General features: G+C 36.0%; 2 protein-coding genes across 3 annotated transcripts in view; one reads left to right on the top strand and one right to left on the bottom strand.

The window, feature by feature from the left end:
• Positions 1–10,257, bottom strand: part of ift80 (intraflagellar transport 80 homolog (Chlamydomonas)) — a 36,551-nt gene extending 26,294 nt beyond the window's left edge. The window contains exons 1-6 of one of the 2 annotated variants that reach the window (XM_055195763.2): positions 10,200–10,257; positions 8,917–8,991; positions 5,491–5,714; positions 2,969–3,079; positions 2,709–2,777; positions 955–1,064 (exon numbers count right to left, since the gene is read on the bottom strand). In XM_055195763.2, coding sequence (XP_055051738.2) covers positions 955–1,064; positions 2,709–2,777; positions 2,969–3,079; positions 5,491–5,714; positions 8,917–8,951 — 549 coding nt within the window. In that variant the 5' untranslated portion in view covers positions 8,952–8,991; positions 10,200–10,257. Of the gene's footprint in view, positions 1–954; positions 1,065–2,708; positions 2,778–2,968; positions 3,080–5,490; positions 5,715–8,916; positions 8,992–9,073; positions 9,339–10,199 lie in introns of those variants that run through there. The other variant, XM_055195762.2, reaches the window with a different exon arrangement.
• The window catches only part of smc4 (structural maintenance of chromosomes 4), a 33,117-nt gene continuing 17,414 nt past the window's right edge, over positions 9,848–25,550 (top strand). Inside the window, exons 1-5 of the mRNA XM_073863305.1 lie at positions 9,848–10,073; positions 10,899–11,034; positions 12,136–12,326; positions 19,205–19,396; positions 21,647–21,828. Coding sequence (XP_073719406.1) covers positions 10,911–11,034; positions 12,136–12,326; positions 19,205–19,396; positions 21,647–21,828 — 689 coding nt within the window. The 5' untranslated portion in view covers positions 9,848–10,073; positions 10,899–10,910. The remainder of the gene's footprint in view (positions 10,074–10,898; positions 11,035–12,135; positions 12,327–19,204; positions 19,397–21,646; positions 21,829–25,550) is intronic.

Genomic DNA, 25,550 nt, shown 5'->3' with positions numbered 1-25,550 from the left:
GAACTGACTGTAATGTATGCCATGACTGATTTTGAAGACAAAAATCCTGTTGAAATCCTTGATTTCCTTCATCATAATTATCTGTACGCTGTACGCATGGACATGTTTGGCGGTGTTTATTCCCGTGTCTTCTGCTTTGATCGAACGGACATTCTCAGTCTTTAAATGTATTAAAACTTATGTCTGAAATACTACTGGACAGTCTCGACTCAGCATTAGCCTCTATGGCGAAAGAAAGGACTTCATGTTGTACAACAGAGTTTTTGAACTCTTCTTGAGGAAAGAAAGGAGGATGGATTTTGTGTACAAATAATCCCTAGACTAATTTGGTGAGTTTAATGCATTTCATTTAATAAGCAAATACTATTTGTAAAATGTGAATTTTGTGAATATAATTTTTTATAGTAAAATCTGACTTTTATTCCTTGAGGTGTAAAATACATTATTGCCGTGACGTCATAATGATGGTATTAAGAGATGGATTAATTCAGACAGGACACCACTAAAGGCCTAGGTGTGAAATGCATGGACCGCCACTGCATTTTACTATCAGAACGTGCTGTACTGAACTGTACCGTAACAGTCAATGTTATCCTATGGAAAGCGCCATAACGGGTTTAACTGACCAAAATAAAATAAATGTAGGATGGGAATTTAATGAAAGATTACACAGTAAGTAAAGTGAATTAAACGTTTTATCCAATCATTTGTAAACTAGTGTGATAATATCACAACAACATATATCAGTTCTATATTCATGTAGACTTTGGGACTTTGGTAATGTGTTTGAAATGTTGGGAGTGGGCGATTTTTTTCTGTCTCTGCCACCAGTGGTTGTAAATGTATGTCAACATGCATCTCAAGCTACAGTCACAGCTGTTACCTACATAACACTAGGACCTTAACTTGTAAGCTTAGTTAGAGCTTAGTGGGTTTAGTTAAGAAGGTTAATACCTGCAGAGGTTTGGAGCTGGGCTGCAGTGGTTTAATGATCAGCTGTCGACCTGACGTATACAGGACCCTGCTGGAGTCTGGAGACCACGCCACAGAATACACCGGAGATCCTTCACATGCCACATTACACACAGGAGAAAGACATGATCATACAATTAAAGCCATATTTGACCTTCTTGATGTCTTACAACTTCGTCCAAAAATAAAAACATTTTACTGCACTTCAAGCCAACCTATGAGTTTATAACTTTACTTTTTCAGTCTGAGTTAGATTAAATAATATCCTGATTCTATTCAGCTTTATAACGGCATTAAAGGGTACCCCATGTTTACAAATCTAAACATTGCATCCAAGTCATACAATTATTAAATGTTTTCTGACGTGAAGTGATGGGTTTTTGTAAGGAAACTTTTATATTTCTATAAAGTTATAACACATGTTCATGAGAGAGGTTAGGTGGAAGGCTGACATCTGACCCTTATAAAAACCTTTAAAAAACTATCCAATGCCATTATAAAACTGAAAGAAGCCAGGATATTATTTAAAATATATAACTCAATGCAGCACCATAGCCCATGTGTCAGGTGAGTAGATGGTGCTTTTTGTTGCTACAAATGCAAGGTGTTGACACACAGTTCACCACACAGAGCAAAGGTGAGACATCAAGAAGCTGCTAGTAAAATGCCAAGAGCACATTTCTGAAAATTCTAGGCAAAAAAACTACACCGAAGATGATATAAAACAATATAGTTTTGATTTGATTACAATGCTTTTAGCCTCAGCATAATTGCCATTGTTAGATTTGTTTTATACCACAGGTTTGATAAGATGTGGAAAAAATATAAATAAAGACTGAGCGTGTGGACTTAAACTAGTTTACATCGGCAAAGTTCAACAATTATATCCTAAAGTTCAGTTTCTTAACAAACTGACGACATGGCTGTAGTCAAGTTCTTTTCTTGGGTTCATTTACAGTAGCAGCTGGTGACTTCTCTTCCAAGGGGTGCGAATTCAAAATATGTGTTCGGTGCGTCATGTGAACCTATGTGCATCTAAGTCATGTCAAAATACATGCCTGCTGCATACGTGTAGAAAGGTTTTATGATAAAAGAGATTACACACGAGATTAAGCGATTATCTGGCAAATGCGAGCGTCTCTTTTATTATAAACCCCTTCGAAGTGTCTGGAGCAGGAACATATTTTGACATGATGCGTGCTGCACATAGGTTCACATGATGCGCCAAACACATATTTTGACATGATGCGTGCTGCACATAGGTTCACGTGACGCGCCAAACACATATTTTGACATTATGCATGCTGCACATAGGTTCACATGACGCACCAAACACATATTTTGACATGATGTGTGATGCACATAGATTCACGTGACGCGCCAAACACATATTTTGAAATGACGAGCCACACACATGACGGGCTAAATACATTTTTTGACATGACAAACCAAACACGCCGAAAACATATTTTTACATAACGAACCACACACATGACGGGCTACATACATGTTTTGACATGACAAGCCACACACATGATGGGCTAAATACACATTTTGACAAGCTTCGCATTCATGTGCCCTTGAAAAAGGAGTCACTGGCCTCCATTGTTACGTTTTTTTGTTTGTTCTGTATTCCCTACATTAGAAATTCAAAACAAGTATAAAGATAATGTGGTTTGTGAGAATTTTCTTGTGTTTAATGCGAGTTAAAAGACTTTGGGTTAGTGTATTTTTACCTTGTTGAGCTAGAGTTGACCTCAGCATACCACTCTTAGACCAGATCTTTAACTGTCCATCTTCACCAGCTTTAAGACATGAAGAAAACCATCAGTACAACTTCATGACATACAGTAACATAAATCAAGATATTTCAAAGAGTGTCTTTTGATCCCTTTTGACTTACAGTGTAAAGAAAAAAACACAGTTCAGACATTCACCTTTTCCGCAGAAATCCTTATGGCTATTATTTTCAAGTTGACATGATAAAACTGTAAACCTGTGATAAGAGCGGTCCCATCATGATTCCAGCGTCCTGCGAGCACAGCTCCTTTATGAGACTCCACACTCTTCTCAATACGACCAGACTTCGACACCAGATGGAGTTTACCTACACAACATAGCAGATCTCAGAGATGAACGACAGTACAGTAAGAGGACATCAGATCAGAGGACAGGCCAACACGAGTGTCTCTTTGTATCCAATAATAGAAAATGACATCACTGGATGAGAGGGATAACTTATTATATAATTGTTGTATTTTGGTAAGTCAGCTGTATCACTCTTATTATGAGTATATGACTTTCACAGTGTCTCTGCTGTTCAGATTGCCCTGCAGACAGACAGCAATCAAGCATGGAGACAGTTATTGAAACTAAGCGTATACTTTGTGGTGATGCATATTAAAAGAATCCTGAATGTTCTATGTAATTTCTGGTTACCTAAAACTGCAAATCAGCATGTTGCTGCCCTCCCTTCTGCTATATTTAGTGCATGTGAATGCAGCCAAGCTCAGAAAGCAGGTTACAAGTACACAAGCATGAAATATTGTGCAAATGAGATGTAATAGCAGGCCCTTAGAAAAACAATTTCTGTACAATAGCTGTCAACACCTCTACTTTTACTGTAATGACTGTCAGCAGGGGTATGGTACTGTATAAAACACAGCTAAATCTAAATGCCATAACACATTAAAAAGATTCGAAACCAGAACTGTAAACCTTCCTAGACACTGAGAATATGCATTTTTTGTGAAGCATCTCAGACTTACGGTACTGTATATCTGGGATGGCAGAAGGGTGGGTAAATGATGAGACACAAAACGAGTACTGAATATTGTCCTAGTCAAGGGAAAAACATTAACAGAGCGCTGTCTAAGTACATGCGCACAGTTAAAGTTTAAGATTAAGGGCCAGATTTAGTAAACAGGGCAAATTACCGCAAGAGCGCAATTCCAAAAAAGCACAATTCCAAAAAAGCACATATGGGAGTGGAAATATCTGCATGTAATTTACAAAAACGCACAAAATAAATAACACAATAATGATCAACTCAATCTACTAAGAGCTGAACAAATTAGTTTAGGGTTGCAAATAATGCTGCGTTCCAGGCATATTTTTGAGCCCGTGAATTATGACTTCAAAACCACGACTCACGACTCTATGCGTTCCAGGCAGCCTGTAAGTAACCCGTGTTTTTCCAACCTTCTACCCGTGAGAGTGCACTGGAACTGCAGTCAAACCCGTGACTTCACACCCGTGAACTCGTACTAGATCGATGTACTCCCAGTTCAGAGTCGTGACTCGTGGTTTTGAAGTCGTAATTTACGGGTTACAGGTTGCCTGGAACGCAGCATAAGCCGAGCTGATGCTCCTCAGGTGCAGGTGATCTACTAACACCTGATTCGCTTGAGTTCAGCACCACAGACATTGCAGCTGAAAATGTGGAGTGTGAAATTCCAGCTAACGAAAAGAACTGGAGGACAAAAAAGATTTACAAGAAGTTTTGAAACACCTGCTATTTATGACTTCTCCTAGTGACTCCTCTTTAATTTTCTCCAGCAATTTAAAAGTGCACTGTGTTACTTTTAGAAGTATCTAATGACAGAAATGCAATCTAAAATACATAACTATATTATCCCGGGATATAAAGACCTTGCATAATGAACTGTTATGTGCTTATTACCTTAGAATGAGACGTTTTATCTACATACACCGTGGGTCCCCTTACATGGAAGTCGCCATTTTGTGCCGCCATGTTTTTACAGTAGCCCTAAATGGATAAACTGCTCTACAGAGCATGTTTTGTCACTTGTTCTGTATTTTGTCCTAGAAAACATGTTTGTCCTGTGGTGACTTCCATAGCTTCTCAATGCATTTCGGTGAACGTTGGACTAATCCGTTGGTTGCAATTCACAATCTCTAATCAAACACACCTGAAGCAGCTAATTTAGGCGCTTCAGGAGTGTTTGATTAGGGTTGGAGCTAAACTCTGCAGAGATACCGGCCCTCCGGGACCAGGATTGGTGACCCCTGATCTAGAAGCAACAATTGCAGCCATTTCGATTGCAAAGTTGTTTAAAACATGCTTTTTTCTGCATTAAATAATGGCGCAAATAACACATGTTTTACAAGCGCAAACCTTAGTAAATCACATTGCGTGAATCATTTAAATACTCTCCTGCCATAAAATGTGCGTTTGAAAGGAAAACTCCTAGAAATGCATATGCTATAAGGTCAGTCGCAAAAATAACTGGACCACACCTTTTCAGCGCTGATTATCCACTGCGCGTCTTTAGTAAATCCCAACAGTGTTAGTAAATCAGGCCCTAAAAGTCTTGGGCAAGAGTAAAACAATACTACAAAATATACAAAAGAAGACAAAATGAATGAAGGCATGGTGAAAGGGTTAACAAAGGAAAGGTGACAAAGGAAAAGTATGAATGTGTTTTGAAAAAGATTCTCCTCTGGGACATATGGGAGATGCCTGTAGTGAAAAACACTCATGAAGTGTTGTTTTACCATCAGTGCTGGTAAGGGCAAAGATCTCAGAAACGCCTTGTTTCTTTCCACTGACGGTCTTGGGAAACCAGTGCAGGTCGATGGGATAAATATCATCCGGAAGTTTCACAACAACACTGGTGTCATTGGTGAGCAGGCTCCATCTGAGTATCTGATGGTCATCACTACAGGAGTAAAGCTCATCAGCCGTGGTCCATCCTACACAACTGACCAGTTCTCTATGTGTACAGGAGTTAAGGCACACATATCCACAGACTTTTCTATAAACTTTCAGCCAACTGCTGCTACAAATGAAATTTAAATGCATTATTCAAATAATCATTCAACATTTACATATAAAGTACAAGTTCTTGACAACAGTGAATATCTCTATCATTTATGATCTGCACAACAAAATGTAGGAACATACCTCCATACCTGGGTGATTTTATACAATAGATTAAAATGTAAATAATAAAAAATGACGGGTCCCCAAAACCTTCATTCTTATGCTACAGCCATTTTATGTGCTGATATTCATCATAATAGAAATGGGACGCTTGGCTGTTTGTATCACTTTACTCTTGGGGCCGACCAATTATCAGCCTGGTGGATTAGGGGTAGGGCTACACGATTTGGAGGAAAAAACTAATTGCATTTATTTTTAAAAATCAAATAGCGATCTAAAATGCAATTTACTACTACAGGTTTGTTGTGGTGCTTTAACAGCATTAAAGAAAGACCAAGCGTAGTGAAAAACTTTTCTAACACTGTGGTAATGTTTATTTAAATCCACATTGTGGCCAGACAAATAAAGTTGTTATGATGCAAACGACAAATAAAGAAAATTCTTTGCTCATTCGATCATCACATGCAGTGTTAAAATGCGCCTATTGTTTATGCTATGCATTAAATGTAAAATGTGCAGTAAGCAAGACGTCAAGGACTACGTGGATGCTTGTTAGCATATTTAATAGTCCCTAATAAAAATAGTCACAGCTTTTGCGATTTGAAAATTGCACCCTTTCAAATCACGATTTCGGTTTACAAATGCTTAATTGTGCAGTCCTAATTAGCGGCGCCAATATTAAACATTTTTATGGTTATCGGCATTGTTGTGGTCAACTCGAGACCACCTAAACAGAGACCAAGACAAGAACAAGACCAAAGAATGGTCAGACCAAAACTAATCTTGAGTATTACAACACTAGTTATCGTTATCGGTCATTTTCAAAATTGATTTGCCGATAAACTAGTTACAATCTGAAATGTGCTATTTGACCTAGAATAATGTCCACCCACCCATCTGATTTTTGGTAGTCAAGAGTCCAACCAATCAACGCGGAGAGCTGAAGGCACTGAATGTTTTGGACTCTTACACGGAAAGTCCCTGATAATACACACATCGGTCGACCCCTACTCCACCTTCCCTTTATATTTTGCGAGGCAGTTAAATGAATTGATTTTGGGGTGGTTTCCTGGACAGGGATTAGTTTAAGCCAGGACTAGGACTTAGTTTAATTATGAAATATAACTAGTTTTAACAAACATGCCTTACTAAAAACATTACTTGTGTGCATTTTGAGGCAAAACAAAGGACACTGGTGTATTTTTAAAAATATGTCAGTGCAATTTGTTTTCAGTTTGGACAGCTCTTACATTTATTTTGGTCTAGGACTAGTCTAATCCCTGTCCGAGAAACCGCCCCTAAAAGTTTAGCAAAGTCTTGTACCTCCCACCAGTATCAGCAAAGCCCACTGAAGGCCAAAATCTAGCCTAAAATACTAACATCTAACAGAGGCACCATTGACTTCCATAGTAGGAAAAAAGAATTCTTTGGAAGTGAATCTGGCTCATGATCGGTTTTGGTTACAAACATTTCTCAAAATATCTTCCTTCATGTTTATCAGAACAAAGAAATGTATATACAGGTTTGTAACAACATGAGAGTGAGTAAGTGATGAATTTTAATTTTTGGGTGAACTATCTCTTGAAGGAACAATATTAAAGTCTATGAGCCATTCTGAGATACATGCAAAATATTGCTTAATTCTTAACAGGGCAGTTTCCCGGACAGGTCTTATCCTAGTCCCAGACTAAAATGCAAGTTTGAGCTGCTTTAATTTAAAAGCTGCTGTAATTTTAAAAACCTATTGTACTGACTAATTGTAACAAATATCAGTGATATTGTTTTTGAAGCACTTCGACCTCGGGCGCAGTAATATTGACGGAAGAATATTGAGCGAGTGTTGAGTAGTCAGGAGTGATGGGCCTTGTCCCAAATGGCACACTCCGGATTTATGGACTTCCTCAGAGTCCAAACTTTAAAGACATCATGTAGTGCAGACCATAGGGACCCTTGACGCGAGTCTACGAGGGCGCATCAGAGTCATATTTTGGTACAGACTTGAGCGTTATGCCGGAAATAGGAAGAGAAGTTGCCTATCAGTGTGAACTCCTCCCTTCCATACTCTGATTGGTCTGATTGCTCTTTCACAAAGACTTCTGGGTTGGTAAGGTGCGTGAAGCCTGCTGCAGTGCGGGCTTTACCTAAGACCACATCAAGGGTGGAAAAGGGGGCGCTGATGAGCACACTTCGGAGTGTAAAAATGACAGATTGGACACCCTACGCACCCGTATACTAAGCAAGCACGCGCAATTTAAGGCAAAAAGAAGTGCGCCATTTGGGACTGGGCCATGATGAACTAAGTGCAAACTCTTCCGCTATGCAATAGAGTTCTAATTTTTTATCCGCTTAAAAATCACCACGTTTTATTTTGTGCCACCATACTTGTCTAACTACTCATGTAACAGTCTTTAAATAGGGAAAACATTGAAGTGTTTGGTGGCTTCTAAATTCATCCCTGTTTGGATCCTAAGTAATGAATGGGGCTAGGCTAAATGCTAATACATTCACAAGGCGCTGTACAAAGATTAAGTGCACGTATTGAAAAAAGATAGGAATGTATTAATTTGTCCAAGTTAAGGTAAGAACATAGTAAAATATTGGAAAACTGTGATGTTTTCCTTTAAAGATTTTCACATTTATGCACATGGAAGTCAATACCTGGGGGCAAAATAATCTTCCTAATAGAAATGTTATTTTCTGATACCACTATCATATTCAAATAAGGTGTTAGTTAATGCAAATTAGACGAGAATAAATGTATTCAGTTGTTACTTTACCAGTCTGAAAGACACAATAGCGTTCAAAAGTCTGAAACCAGCCTAACAATTAAAAAGGTGAACAAAAACACATTATTCTGAAAATGTCTTGGCAGTACAAACACCATTTATCCAGTATTATGTGGGAACGATTCAGAAACCATATTGTGTACTTGTGTTGTTTATAACATGGTTAACATGGCTAATGTCACAAACATGCTTACATTAATGCCAAAACGTTTTATTAAGAGACTTTGTGTGAAGAGATAGTAAAGGATATGTTTTGGTTCCTTTAGCAGAAACGTTTTCAGTCGCATCCTTTCTCCTTACCTTTATGCTTTTATAGTGTGATCTTTCCTGTTAACGAGAAATAAAACGGTGAAAATCCACATCATTCTGTCAGGCTAATACAAACAGTTTACAGACAATTAGCGTTTACCAGACTGAATGCGCCGTTGCCACGGAAACGCGTTCACTGTTGCTGTGCTAGGCTAGCCAGAGAGCCTCTTATATAAACATACAATGATTATAAGCGTTGCCTCTGAACAAACACTTCTGACAAAACACCGTCCGCTAACATTATTTCCCAGTAACCTTCTTAATTCAGAGTAACTTCTATATTCAGATTTCTGCGTTGCTTTCTATGTACTACTGCAGCATGCAAACAAGTATGGTGATGTGTGACGTCACACATCTCGCGAGATGTAGATCCAAACTTCAAATGATCCGAGCGATGTGATGACTTGTTTAAAAGTTATACAAATATATATTTTTTATTCATAAATGATTATCGATGAACTTGCTTTAGCCTCGATTCACCATTACATTGTATTTATAAAAACTGTTTGTTTTTAAACATTTCTGCTAAAGGATATAAGTTTTGGAATTGGTTTGAATCATGTGATTCTTTCTTAACCGTATTAGTTATCTTTTTTAATACCTGAATAAAGATTTCGTTTTTATCGCTTTTGTACTGAGCTGAGAACAAATTTAATATGTGCGTCAATAAGCTTGTTCGACTTTATGCCGCGCCGCAAGAACCGACAAGCGGATGACGTCAAAGTTACGCGAGAGCGATTTGAAAACAGACTACTCCGCATGATTTCTCGAATTGCTCTCGCGGTACTTTTACGTCATAGAACTTTCAATTCTTGCGGCGCCGCATGAAGTCGATCAAGCCGAATGTAAAAACACAGGTCATGTGACTCACGCAGGGTTGTAGACTTCCCATGATGCACTGCGCGGGTTATAACGAACTCGGGTTCGTCCTCTCAGTTTACGCGCCATTTATGAGTAAGATATCTCTGATGTGAGCGGAACGAGTGCACATTTACTCTCATTTTACTTCAAAAAACACTCAGTATATGTGGGTTAATTATCGTGGAGCTCAATATCAGAGGAATTACGAAGAGGTCTAAGTGAAATCGGCAGAAAACAAGGTACATTTATACGAACTGTTGTTATTTACCATGGTGTCAGTTTGCATTAACGTTAATAATTTAACGTTATCTCAAATCTGGTAAACTCATTTATTTACATCGCGTTTTATGATGGCATATACTTACAGAGATGTTCAGATGAGAGACTTAACTTACTCCCGTCTTGAAGTTACGTTAACTTAACCGTTTAACGTTAGTGTTTCTAGGTTGTTTTTTGTAACTTTTGTATCAGTTTTATCTAATTTTCGTCTCGTTTAACTTTAGATAAATATTGAATATACTGTATGATAAATCAAAACCTGTCAATCCACGATCCTTTTGCCAGATATTTAAAAAAGTCTTTGTGAAAGCACCTTAGCAAAAACGGATGCTTTTTCAAAAACAATAGTTTGATTTAAAACATTACTGTTTACAATTTCTTATTATTTTATTAGCGTTTAGATTGTCATTAATATAACAAAACACAATATCTTTATCTTGACCCCTTCTTAAGATACGTGTTTTTTAATAACGCCATTTGTCGGAAGTGGTGTCATTTGATTTGTAACGTTAGCTCAGTGGTTTGTTTGTTTGTTTGTTGTTTGGTTTTGTAGTGCTGTTTTTGTCAACTGTGTGTTTTTCCTCATTGTGTGAACTTCGCCATAATCGACAGCACACACACACTCGTGTTATTGCCCTGACTTTGTCATTATGTACTGGGTTTTGTTAAACACTTGGTTCTTTTCTGTACGCCGCGATTTTAACTGGAGAGATGCCAATGCGAACAAAGACGCGGGTTTATGTTTATCGTGACTTCACCCTGTCCTGTCCCCATGTGCTCTTCAGGTGCTTTGAATTATGCCTGTAAAAACAACCAAGAGCTCGACGGCTGCTAAGAGGGCGACTGAGCTGCGGGATGATTCCGACGATGAGCGCATCACACCCGGCAAAGCCGCAAGCGACACACCGGCGCCGCAGGACGGTAAGATACGAATAAGTCTTGCATGAGTGATATCTGTTTTGTGTAATTGACTGACACGTGTTTACTCTTTCTCCTTCTGTTACCTATTTTTGTTTGTTGGTTAATTTAGTTATTCATCTTGGTTTTTCGACCTGCATTAAACTAAAGTCAGAAACACACAGCACGAGTGAGCAGCCGATGCTCAAAAAAAAACAATTTCTGTTCAGTTTTTTACTTGCTCTGATGAAATTTTTGGTCGCCACACCGTCAAAAAAGTCAACCTCAAGTTCACTTTGTCAAAATGACATATTTGTTAGTGTTATATTTTTAATATACAGTAGTAGTTTGAAATTGGACAGCTTTGATGCAACTTCATGACATCTAACCCTAAGATGGAAAAGTTAGTAAACGTACGTTTTCTTGTTTTAAATGCCTTTTTACTAGTTTATCCACTAGTAGTTAATCACAAGTCATTCTCAGTTTCAACAAAATATTATCATCGTACAGATCTTTATCATTATATGTGACCCCTGCTGCCAAAATGCAATGCAATTTTTGTCATAGTCACGCAGCCCTATCACTGACCTGGTTTTTTGTTTGTACATAATAATCAAAATGTCCTCATCATGAGCAGATATTTTAAATGTAAAAATGTCACTATTAAAGCCAAAGTATTTTAGAAAAAACTCTTTCTGAAGAGTTTTACAACCTTCACTTATCAGACACTTTCCTGTCATCATTTCTTTCTTTGCTCTTTGTTTTTTTTTACCATGGCTGTCATTGCTTTCTAGGATAAAATCCTTTTTCGCTAGACCTGATAAATAATTTAATCATCATAATGTTTACATGATAATAAATGTCTATTTGTTTTTTTTAGTTTAGACTGTTGTTCTACAACAATCAGTCAACTTCTAGTTCTTACTGTTTAGACCCCTGGCTACATTCACTCGTTACATGTTTTTATTAATGAATGAAACAGTGACACAACTGATGAGTAGTAACAATCATATTTGTTTGGTTTGGAGTTTTGTTTGGGTTTGTTTTTGTCTTGTTTTCCCTAGCACACTGTGAATAAAATGAAATCCTTCTAGCACAGATACAGTTTGATTTGTTTCATCATAGATGTGGCCACGAGCGAGTCTGCTGAAGTCCTAGATAACCGCAGTCTGGAGGAGATTTTGGGCAGCATCCCTCCTCCTCCTCCGCCCACCATGAGCTCGGAGCCTGGCGCCCCCCGCCTCATGATCACTCACATCGTCAACAGAAACTTCAAATCGTACGCTGGCGAGCAGATCCTTGGTCCGTTCCATAAGGTACAATCATCAGCTGTTATTATATAGTCAACTGTCTGAATGTCATTGACAAGATGATGCTTTTCCAAACCACTTTTACTTTGCCATTGGTGTTTGCAAACTTGCACATAATGTTTTATTTGATCAAGAACATAGGTGGGCAAATTTTGGCTCATATTTCTCGTTAGATTGTTTTTTTTTAGATGTGATGACTCATCATCTCCTATTACTTATATACTATAAAGTCTCCAGTGGTTGCACACTTCAGAATTAGGGCTCGACAACAGTGTTTATATAAAAAAGTCAAGTAATTTGATAGTAATCATTTATAAAAGTGCTTAAAAATCAATCAGCCTTTTCATAATGTCTACTGAAAGTTTCATAGAAAATTCTGAAATTTGTAAATCCAGTTTAAGGCGAAGAGCAGGACAGCGGTGTGTTTTTCATGGCCTGTTGCACTAATCTGTGTGTTTGTGTGAGTTTTGTATGAATTGTAAATGATATTTAAGGGTGTGTTTACATAAGAAATTTGTGACAGTATTGAATTTTTTAATCAACCTTGTCGGTTTACTTGTTGACCATTCAGAATCTCAGTGTACCATCTAGATATTTTTCACTTGTTTCATAAATACTTCATAATAAGTATACATACTGTTTTTTGCATGCTGTAGATTAGGGTTAGATTTGCCATTGGCTAGAGGTTGTTTGTTTACTTTATTCTCTATGCTTGTTACATCAAGTCTTTTCTTTTATTTTTGTGGAGCCTGTGTTTAATTTAAACCCATTTTAGAAATAATTTTTTTGTGTTGATAGCCGACTTTTTATATGAATAAAATAAGAAGTTTAATATTAGGTTTTTGTTCATGGGTGTCCACAAGAGTACATTGTCATAACATTAATACATCATTTACGGATTTGAAAAACCTCAATGGGTAACACTTTGCAATAAGGTTGTATTTGTTAACATCAGTTAATGACCTAACATCAATGAACTAACATGAACGACTGGGTTATCATTTACTAACATTAAAGGAATAGTCTACTCATTTTCAATATTAAAATATGTTATTACCTTAAATAAGAATTGTTGATGCATCCCTCTATCACCTGTGTGCGTGCGCGTGGGCGCTGGAGCGCGCTGCGACGCTTCGATGGCATTTGGCTTGGCCCCATTCATTCAATGGTGCCATTTAGAGATAAAGTTAGAATTGACCAAACACATCAACGTTTTTCCTATTTAAGATGAGTAGTTATACGAGCAAGTTTGGTGGTACAAAATAAGACGTAGTGCTTTTCTAAGCGGATTTAAAAGGGGAACTATATTTTATGGCGTAATAGCACTTTTGGGAGTACTTCGACTCGCCTGAAAAGTCCGCTCCCCTTCTCCCTCTCATAATGGGAGAGGGGGGGTGTTACTGCGCAGAGTCGAAGTACTCCCAAAAGTGCTATTACGCCATAAAATGTAGCTCATCTTCTAAATCCGCTCAGAAAAGCGCTGCGTTTTGTTTTGTACCACCGGACTTGCTCGTGTGGCTGCTCGTCTTAAATAGGAAAAACGTTGATGTGTTTGGTCGCTTCTGGCTTTGTCTCTGGATGGTGCCACTGAATGAATGGGGCTGGGCTGGGTGCTGTCGGGGCGTCGCGGCGCGCTCCGGCGCTTGCGTGCACGCGCACAGATGGTGGAGGGATGTATCAACGGTTCTTAGTTGGGGTGGTGACATGTTTTAATGTTGAAAATGAGTAGACTATTCCTTTAACAAAGATTAATAAATGCTAAAAACTATATTGCTAGCATGTTCGCTAATGTTAAAAACTAGGGCTGCGTAACAACTAATCGCAACTAATTGTTTGCAGAATAAAAGTTTTTGTTTACATCATATATGTTTGTGTACTGTGTATAATAATTATGTATTTATAATTACACACACATGCATGTATAATTTTAAGAAAAAGATGTGTGCAATGTGCATGAATTAAATATTCATATTAGAGATGCACCGATAGGATTTTTTTGGGCCGATACCGATTTAAACAGACAACTTCTGGCCGATACCGATATTAAACACTTGTATCTAATACTATACAGTTGGTCTATTAGCTAGTTTATTTCTGCATCAAATTATTTTTACTGAACATGGATTGGATCTAATTAACATTCAACTGACCAACATAATAAGAGAGGCACAAATTAAGCTAAAAACAAATATAATAAGACAACATGACAACCTTCAAAGGTGGTTTTTGCTATTCAGCATTTCTTTTATTAACAACATTAACTCATTTTTTTTTTTTACATATAATGGATTTCTTTAATAAACATAAATAATGCCAGTGCTATTGCTTTGAACAGAGTATAAATATTGCTACTTCAAAAAAAGTTGGACGACTTTTCCCCCACTAAATTGCAGTCTGTTTCTTTTATTGTCCAAGACATTTGAGCCAGCTCAACAAAGCTATTCTATCGGTGCTTAAGTATAGTGCACACCAGAACATTAAATAATTTAAATAAACAACAGACATGCAACTCATTGCCTTTATGCAGTTAATTAATAAACAATCAGTATCTGCCTTACTCATGCTAGTGCCGATATGCCGATGGTTTCAAATTCATAAAAAATCGACCGATAAATATCGGCAGCCGATACATTGGTGCATCACTAATTCATATATATATATATATATATATATATATATATATATATATATATATATATATATATATATATGACAATATAACGCGTTAACGCAAATTCATTTTAACGGCACTAATTTTATTAACGCGCGATTAAGGCAACACGCAATTTCTGTTTGACCCACAGCTGGATGAATTGAGACGCAGCAAGTGACTGGCGCTGTCTAGATGAGTCGGAGCTTTTCATAAAAATAAGAATATTAAGCTCTCGTCTAGCGAATCCAATGCTCTAAATGGTCATTAAACATCTAAAATGCACGTTTTCTGCACGTGCAGTTTTCTTTATCTGCACGTTTTCAGTGAGGTGTACCGTCCCAAATCCATATAAAGCAAAGATGCGTCTTCTTTCACTTTTTAGTTTCGTTTTAAAAAGCATTCAGAAATTATAGAAAATAGACCGCAGGACTTACTTGATGGTAAAAAAATTATTAAGAGAGATAAAGTTTGGGATCTGATTGATGTTAAAAGAGTTATTAAGAGTGACAAGGCTCAAAAGCGATGTCTGACGCAGACGTCTGAAGCGCGTGCACACAAACGCGCGAGTGCGTGACACTTCGTGCTATTTATACGCATCTTCAGGAGACTGGGCTCGATATATATAGACATCTAACACAAAATTACAGGTTTAAAAATATCTGTTTTGACAAGAATTCACGCAGGTATGACCTATAATCTGTTATATCTGAAGTGAATGTTTGGTTAACTGTTAAGGAAAAGTATCTGTGTATCATTTATATCAAACCCTTGCATTATCCTACAGTCTTAAAGTGGTCTGTCTGTCAAAATTAAACAATAAAAAAAACATATATGTATATTGATATTGTTTTTGCTCTGCAAAAGGTATAGTTCTGTCATGCTTTGTCAGATTCCAACAATTGGTCCAATTGTTTAGAAGTTTTTTAATAGAGAATGTTAAAATATAAATGACACATTTTTGAAAATTTGCTTATCCCAACTCAATTTGCCAGCACAGGTCACAAATGATGCAGCAGCAAACAGAAATGGAGAAAGAACAAGGTCTTCTAAAGGCAAAAACATTTATAAAACTATGGCTGATGGTTCTGTTGAAAATGTAAACAGGCTGTTGTAGACATACATTTGCATATAGCATATATATTATCCAAATTCATGCTGATTAGAGCATTAAAAACTTAAAAAGTGTTACATTTAGGTAAATTTTGAACAGATAAAAATGTGCGATTAATTTGCGATTAATCGCGAGTTAACTCATGATATCATGCGATTATCTGCGATTAAATATTTTAATCTATTGACAGCCCTAATATATAAATATATATAAATATATAAATATATATATATATATATATATATATATATATATATATATATATATATATATATATATATATATATATATATATATATATATATATATATATATATATATATATATATATATATATATATATATATATATATATATATATATATATATATATATATATTAGGGGTGGAACGGTACACAGAAGTCCCAGTTCGGTTCGTACCTCGGTTCAGGCGCCACGGTTCGATTCACTTTCGGTACAATGGAGGGAAAAGCAAAACAAAAATGAAGGCATTTTTTTATTACTTAAGCTAATCTTAAAAACATAGGTGTCCTTATCAGTGTTATTTTGAGATGTCATGAATATGAACTGAAATGCATTTAACATACTATCACGTATTTCAAAAATGTATACCTCTTTAAGTAATCTTGTACTCATCTTTCATACAAATATGGGTTCAAATGTATTACAAGTGTTACCTAAATACATTTTAAAATTACATTTTGGCCTTACTTCATATTAATGTACTAAAGAACAAAAAATAGGATGAATTAATAGGTGTGTACGACTTCACGAGGGGCTGCAAGAAACGACAAGTGGATGACGTCAGAGTAACGCGAGAGCGATTTGAAATCAGCCTCCTCCGCAAGATTTCTCGCGGTACTCTGACGCTGATGGCGCTGCGTAAAGTTGAGCACGCTTAAAAAACTGAAAGCAGCTGAACTCGACAGAACTGCCCTGCGTATGCCTGTTGTATATAGCAGGACAATTTATCTCCTACTTCTCAGCGTGAGAAATACAAAGTGTGGCGTTTGAACTGACTGAAATGCGTGTTTGTCAAGGTGAATGCGTGAGACTTGAGAGCCCTGATTAGATGTATTTCCACTCACATACCTAACAACTGCTGAACAACGCTGACGCAAAGTCCTCGTCTTTTCCACCACTCTCTCGCCTGTACTATTGTAACTGACTGGAAAACTGAAGCTTTGCCAAACTTGCGCTCTTAAAGAGGCTGGCGGAAGTCTAACTCTTGTGAAACACCACCACTTGCCATACTCGCTGTCGGCTGCTCTTTCACTGACTGGACCGGCGTCGACGTAAATGCAGAGTGCCAGAGAATGTAGACGGGCTCTGATAGAGCGCATACATAGGCGGAGCTCGGCTGCATTGGCGCCAATCAGAGCTTCAGAGCTAAAGCGGGGCAACAGATTAGCTGTCCATAAAGAACCCGCGTATCTAACAGTAGTTCCGCATTACATTAATTATTTTGCACGCAAGTTTTTTTATTTTCATACCGTGTATTCTCCGTTTTAAATTCATGCACCGAACCGTGACCCCCGTACCGGTTCGAAACGAAAACGAATACATGTATTGTTCCACCCATAATATATATATATATATATATATATATATATATATATATATATATACATGTATATATGTATATATGTATATATGTATATATGTATATATGTATATATGTATATATATATATATATATATGTGTATGTATATGTATATATATATGTATATGTATATGTATATGTATATATGTATATGTATATATGTATATGTATATGTATATATGTATATATGTATATATATATATATGTATATATATGTATATATATGTATATATATGTATATATATGTATATATATGTATATATGTGTATATATATATATATGTATATATATGTGTATATATATATATATGTATATATATGTATATATATGTATATATATGTATGTATATATATGTATATATATGTATGTATATGTATGTATATATGTATGTATATATGTATATATATGTATGTATATGTGTGTATATGTGTGTATATGTGTGTATATGTGTGTATATGTGTGTATATGTGTGTATATGTGTGTATATGTGTGTATATGTGTGTATATATGTATATATGTGTATATATGTGTATATATGTATATATATGTGTATATATGTATATATATGTATATATATGTATATATATGTATATATGTGTATATATGTGTGTATATATATATATGTATATATATATGTGTGTGTGTATGTATGTGTAAGTGTATATACACATGGAAACATTTTTTAAATATATACGTGTGTGTGTGTGTGTGTGTGTGTGTGTATTTATAAATGCATAATTATTATACACTGTACACACATATGATGTAAACAAAAACTTTTATTCTGCAGACAATTAGTTGCGATTAGTTGTTATGCAGCCCTACTAAACGCACAACTATATTATAAGTGTTACTTATTAATATATACATTTGAGTGATGTCTATGTCATCATGTTGACATATTAAAAAAAAGAACTATTTATATCTAGCATGTCTGTTTTCATTATCCTTGAGGTATGAAGAGAGAGAGAGAGAGAGAGCATTCAGTCAAGTAATGATTGGGAGAAAACGACAGTTTATAACTTTCCATAGAAAGTAATTGTGTAATTATATGATGATTTTAGGAAAACCAACAAGACCGATAAAATGGAGTAAAGGATAGTTTTAAACTCAGAGTGATGGATAATGATTACAGGTTATGACATTATTCACCAATAACTCAATTACTGGTGTGAGAAACTGTCAGGGCATCATTTAGGTGTCTTGTTGGGTATTTTATTGCTTCTTATGTAGAATGTACATAAAGAAACTGCATACATCTATAATAACAAAACACGTTCACTCTCCCATGCCTTTTCTTTTTTTTTATGGAGAGAGGCAGAGGTTTTATTCCAAAATTAATTTGACCATTAAAAATGGCGCTAGATGCTAAATTGAGTTTAAAACAAACATGCAAAGTTGTCCCATGTGAGCTGCACACAATATTTAGATCATTTGTTTTAAAAGGAAGTTATTTTTTTAAAGTATGTGTAATTTTTAACCCATCTCTCTCCCTTTCTCTGTGTCTCCTTACAGCGCTTCTCCTGCATCATTGGGCCAAATGGCAGTGGGAAGTCTAACGTGATTGACTCCATGCTGTTTGTGTTTGGATACAGAGCTCAGAAGATCCGCTCAAAGAAGCTGTCGGTTCTGATCCACAGTTCTGATGGCCATCAGGATATCCAGAGCTGCACTGTAGAGGTGCACTTTCAGAAGATCATTGACAAGGTAAACTACTTTGTCTCTTAGCTGGACATTGAGTCCAATAACAGCAAATCTCACTGGTTTAGTCACAGAATGCACATGTACCCTTTTTTTACCATGTACTTTATTTATTTGATTTATTTATTTATTTATGCAACCATTTATAGTAATCAGGGTTGGAATAATATATTATGCATATTGCATATAATAATACTTGCTGTCTGTAAATGTGGATTTGAAGGGTAGTTTTGCTAAACTTCAAGACATTATGAAATGATATTTGACAAAAGCTAACAAAACTGCATCTAAGTGAGAGGAAGCACTTGATCATTTATTAAAGAAAACACAAAAACCCACACTGTGCATGTGATTCGCTTGGGGATTGGTTAGTGGCCCTCTGCTAAGTATTTTTATTGTCATAAATGGTTGTTTTGAAAATTTAATTTGATTAAATAATATAATCGCCTGCTACTGTGGCAAGTGTCTGAAGTGAATTATGTAAACTTAGTAATCGTGATTCATGATGCATAACTCTTTCCCATTAAGAGAAAATGTTTCCATGCCAATGATGCTTCCATGACGAGTTTTTATGGTAATCTGTAATTCCGCTATTATATAATTTATAAAAAAAAAACTCAAGCATCAGCTAATTCTACAACGTTGTAAACTCAATGTATGTTTTGATCATCGCTCTAAATCTGATCTCTAACAAAATTCATACAATTATAAAATAATTAATTATAAAAAATTCAATTATTTTTTCAAAATTTGGTATTTTTGAAGAAACCTTCCCATATTTAAGTGATTATATCCGTTGTTTGTTTATTTTTTTGGTTTGTTTAAAAGCAGAGGGTCTGTTCTTTCATTTTAAATGTATTGTTTGTTTATATATTTATAGAAGAAATTTTTCCGGTAAGGCATTTTGTGAAAATGACAAAAATGCTGACAGGAAACTAGATAAATGCACTGCATTCAGGCAACCACCTTCCAGTCGAGTGTTTAAATCCTTTAAAGGGGCAATCTGAAAATCTGACTTTTCTATGTTTAAGTGCTATAATTGGGTCCCCAGTGCTTCTATCAACCTAGAAAATGTGAAAAAGATTTACCCATTAACTTAGTTTTGGTAAACCATTCTCTACAAGCATGAGAAAAAATAGGTAATTGAAATTTGGCTTCCCTTTGTGATGTCAGAAGAGGATAATACCGCCTCTTAATTAGGGCTGGGCAAAAAAAACGATATTCGGATTAATCGTTTTTTTTTTTTTTATGTGGTTGATTCAAAATTTATTCTTAAAGACCATGAATGTAAAAAGATACTGTTTGATTGGCTGTTCTGACTTTTTTCAGCATACATTTTTCATCTTGCATCAAAATTGTGTTGTATTTAACATAATATGCATTAGAAAATTAGAGATGGGTTCTGTTTTAGTGTACCTAAAATAAAAGCGTTTTTTGATATACAGGTTTGTGGCTATTAATTTCTTTATGGTTAATTACCCACTTGTAAACTTATGTTCACTGTTCTTTTTTATAAATAAAGGATTTTTATTAAATCTGTATTCATTGAGTTGAATCGAGAATCGATAATAAAAACCAAGCCGATAATCGAAATTGTAAATCGAAATTGAATCAATTTGATAGCTTGTGAATTGAAATCGAATAGATCTGGAACATCTGAATCGATACCCAGTCCTACTCTTAATCTGCACTAACGTAACAACAACACTGCCATTTATTGCAGAGATCAGCTCATTTGCATTTAACAGGACACACCTAAAACAGCACATTTTTGCTCACACCTACAAAGTGTCAATTTTAACATGTTATAATAAATGATCTACATGCTGTTTTGAACTAGAAATTCACATACGTACTCCGGGGACACCAAAGTTTTATATAACATCTTAAAAAAGTCTTTGGAAATGTCCTCTTTAATGCACAGCTAGTGCATTATGCCTTATATATTTAATCCAATATACTTATTTTTTTATCTGTTTGCGTCTACTAGTTAGTATTTTTTGTAGCTATTTTAAGAGCCTTTTTATTTAAAAAATGTGCCACTTCTGTTTGATAATAGTACGATACAGCTTATCAATCCTGGTTCTTAACAATAATCAATATCGCTAAAATGAAAATAATACCCATCACTAGTAAAGAAATGTTCAGGTAACGTTTGACCCAAAAATATGATGTGTTTTGCTTAAATGTAAAAAAAAAAGGAAATTGTTGTGTTGTAATATTTATTTTTGTCCACTATGTTAATTTTGCCTTTAGGAAGGTGACGACTATGATGTCATCCCCGACAGTTCCTTTTATGTCTCGAGAACTGCTGGAAAAGATAATTCTTCTGCATACCACATCAATGGCAGGAAGTCAACCTTTAAAGATGTGGGCACATTACTACGCAGTCATGGCATCGATCTTGACCACAATCGCTTCCTGATTCTACAGGGTGATTATCTCTCATTTAATGCATGATGTGTGCTTTTGGCCTCTTGTATTTTCTGGAGAGCCGTGAGTGACGGCCTTAGACTGCTATAGCAGCGCATCATGGTTTTCAACATTTAGGAAAAAGTGCAAACCATCATTTGCTGCTCTAGGATTTTAAGGACTCTCATACACTTGACTTGGCTGTGCGTGAGGTCACGGGTCACTGTAAAAGGTCAGAGGTCAACATCCATCTATCCACTCTACCTTCCCCGCTTTAGCAGCACGTAAATATTGGTGTGTGTTAAAGTCAAGTCCAACCCCAATATTATTTGTGCTGCTTCAGTGAGGCAGGAGTGAGCCTCTCATTATCTCATCATTCATTTGTGCTCCAGATTAATCATACACTTTAAGAATTTGATATCTAAGTTAGTTTGAAGCAGTGCTTTCTGTGGCTGTATAGGTGGGTGGTAGAAGAGCTTTTCTTAACACAAATCATTTCTATGCTGCATATTTAATACCTTGACAGCTTCACAATTAGTAGAGCTCTAAATTGCAACTTGGAACAGAAATATACTCTCTTCACTCAGTGCATCTAAATTGTGAAAATACTGTGAGCACTATATTTAATGGCGTTTTATTGAGGACATTTATGGGTTTTAAAGAATTTTAAGTGACCATAAACTATTGATTCTAGTTAGGATTTATTACAACTATGCCAGTCGTGTTACTGTTGATTTTTGATTTTTTTTTAAGTTAAATTGAAAAAGTATTATAAATGTTGTTGTCCAAATGCAATTTGAACAAAATGATGCACATAAGTGAAATTAATGTGATTCAAGTTGTAATGTTTTTGTTTATGAAACAGGAAAAATGTATAACTCAAATACTTGAGTGTAAACATATGAGGAGGTCAAATGAAAAAGCTTCTTAATGCCACCTCCATCACAAATTAACGTTATTAACCAAATTCTCTCGGCATGTATACGTTCATCAAATACTTTCACTTCAAATCTGCTTAATCCTTGCCTCAGGAAATTCAGAAATAGTGGTTTGTTGGCAGAATCCATTAAGAGTCAGATAATAAATAGTGCTTGTTTACATGAAAACATGTTTACTAACAATTAGGGCTGGACCAGAATATTTGAATGAACATTCTGTGGGTTCGATTGTCAGTTTTGAGATTCAAATGAAGAGTTTTGTTGCAAAACGAGATAACCACCGTTTTTTTTATTGTTCAGAAATCTCGTTTTTTGGTTGTGCATTCCAATTAATTTCAATGCAACTGCAGTTGGTTTGTTTTGATTTAAACCTTCATAACTTAAAAAATACAGCTAAGTAGCACCATAAAACCAAATAATAACATGATAACATAATAATAAACATGTTTTGACAAAAATGTAAAAAAATGGATTTATCTCGTTTTGCAACGAAACTCTTCAAATATTCTTTTTATTACAACATTATTAGCGTTGGGGTGCGTGCACACCAAAGCTTTTATGCCCACAGCCAGCGCATGCTTTCAATTGTTTCCAATAGATGCGCAGCGTTTTTCAAACAAGCCATAGTTCAGCGTGGAAAAACCACAGAAAAAAGCAAGTTGAAAGCTCTGCTCGTCAGTGTCTGTTCTTACACGTCCGTCCAGTCACAGTGGAGGAGGGGTGGAACAAGTATCACAACAACCAACCGTCTCAGAGCTCAAGTATCATGGCTGCCAATGCAGAAAAACCTAAAGTACACTTCTTGCTTTGGCATTAATGCTAATAGTGTTGTAAATGGCGTTCAAGTTCTTGCGAAAACTGATCGCTTTGCTTCACAAGACCTCAATATGTCACCAGGAGTTATGGGGAATTACTTTTGTTTTGGATATATCTGCTTTTTAAGCTCTCTAGTAGAGCCCTTTTCACACAGACATTTCGGAAAATACACAGAAAATGCATCCTGGATTTTTCCGGGATCGTTTGATTTTTGTTCATTCACACTGCCATTGATTTGCCGGCATGCAAGGTCCCGGAAGACACGTGACCTGTTTAAAGCCCTGCCCTATCTTCTACGCAGCGTCTGAAGTTTGCATATTATTTATCATTTCTCTCTCCAGAAACCACTCGCGTGCATTTTTGTTTCTGATATGACTGCGTGATGCGCCGTTCTATGCTGGTGAATGATCTCAGCTTCAGAGTGGATAATTGACGAGCTTCCTGATCTCTGCTTTAATACAGTTTTCAGATATTTCTCGTTGTGATTGTTAATATGCATATAAAACCCGCGTCTTGAGGAGCTGAACGATATATCTTGTTGGGATGAGCGCGGGCATTTTTGTTTATTATAAGCTTAAATGAGCACGTGATGTGATATTCTCTTATGTTGCTGAATGATCGAGTGACGAGCAAACTTACCTGATATCTGCTTCAGTCCAGTTTGCTGACATTTCTCGTCGTGAATGTTGATCTCCATGTAACATTAAATCCCTCATTTTAAAGAGTTGAACAAACTTCATGCCATAGCACGCGCGTCATTGTTTATGCGTCTCATTTATCATTTCCTGATAACTGCTTCGATCTAGTTTGCTGACATTTCTCGTTGTGAATGTTGATATACATGTAAATCTCTCGTTTTAAAGAGCTGAACCATAAAACGCCCATTACGGCATTGTTTCAGCTTCTTGTTCACACAGATAGTTTTCCGTGTATCTTACTAGGTCCTCTTTCCGGCAGAGATCCCAGAATATTTACGGGACATGTTTGCGTTCACACAGCAGCTTGTCTGGCAATTTTACAGGTATTTTCTGGGACCAAAGGTCTGTGTGAATGGGGTTAAAGTGGCGGATTTGTTGACTTGCATGATGGAGCACTGGGGTTTTGGCTAAATATAAAGAGTTTGGTTCCAAAACGCAATAATTCCATTTTGACAAATTTCGGTAAAAACGTGTTTTCTATACAAAGAAAGTGACAAGATGATAACCACTATTTTCTGTTACAAACTTTCCCATAGCATCTTTAGGTTATAAAAACATAAAAAATTCAAATCCATAAATTGATTTTCAAAGATTTATTATAAAAACGAATTATTTTTTCCACAAAATGCAATAAATCCATGACGGGTTTTTTTTCTTCAAAATACTATAAATGTATTCAATCAATGTATAAATGTCCATTCATCTTTTCCATTATATGTTCATTTAGTTGAACAGTGATATACACTGATAAAAAATAAACATTAATGTCATTAATCAAAACACTTACTTTGTCATATTAAGATCACTGTCATATTGCTGCGGTTATACTTGACGCCGTTGCTTAGCATTTTTCACAGCGATCAGCTGTAAAATGTTTTAGTCCTGCTCGATTTTCGTTGACTTTGAGTAAAATAATGTAAAGTTTTCATAAGATCCTCTGGGGTCAATGTGTTAGCATGAGAAACTTGATGCTGTCGGGAGATAAGCACCAGTCTCCCGAGTGCTTCGTGTGAATTATTAGATGTTGATGACAATCTTTCCCGTCACAGAAAACAACCACAGGTTTATTAATGCCATTAAAGTATTATTTTGTTTTGTTTGTTGATCACGAAGTACAAAGTAGATGAGGAAAACTAGGACTCCGTGTACTCGGTGCGCCGGCATGTTTGTTTACATTGCGTGAATGGTCCGCTGTAATATGTGGAACGGATTTATTGCGTTCTGTAAAAAAGGAGGAGTGGCGTTTATCGCATTTTGGGAAAAAGGGAGAAAAGATGACAGAATAACACTGCGGAT

This window comes from Misgurnus anguillicaudatus, chromosome 24 (genome assembly GCF_027580225.2).
Source record: "Misgurnus anguillicaudatus chromosome 24, ASM2758022v2, whole genome shotgun sequence".
In the NCBI taxonomy this organism is placed as follows: Eukaryota; Metazoa; Chordata; class Actinopteri; order Cypriniformes; family Cobitidae; genus Misgurnus; species Misgurnus anguillicaudatus.
The sequence above is the reverse complement of the archived record's forward strand: the minus strand, read 5'-3'. Positions and strand labels throughout refer to the sequence as shown.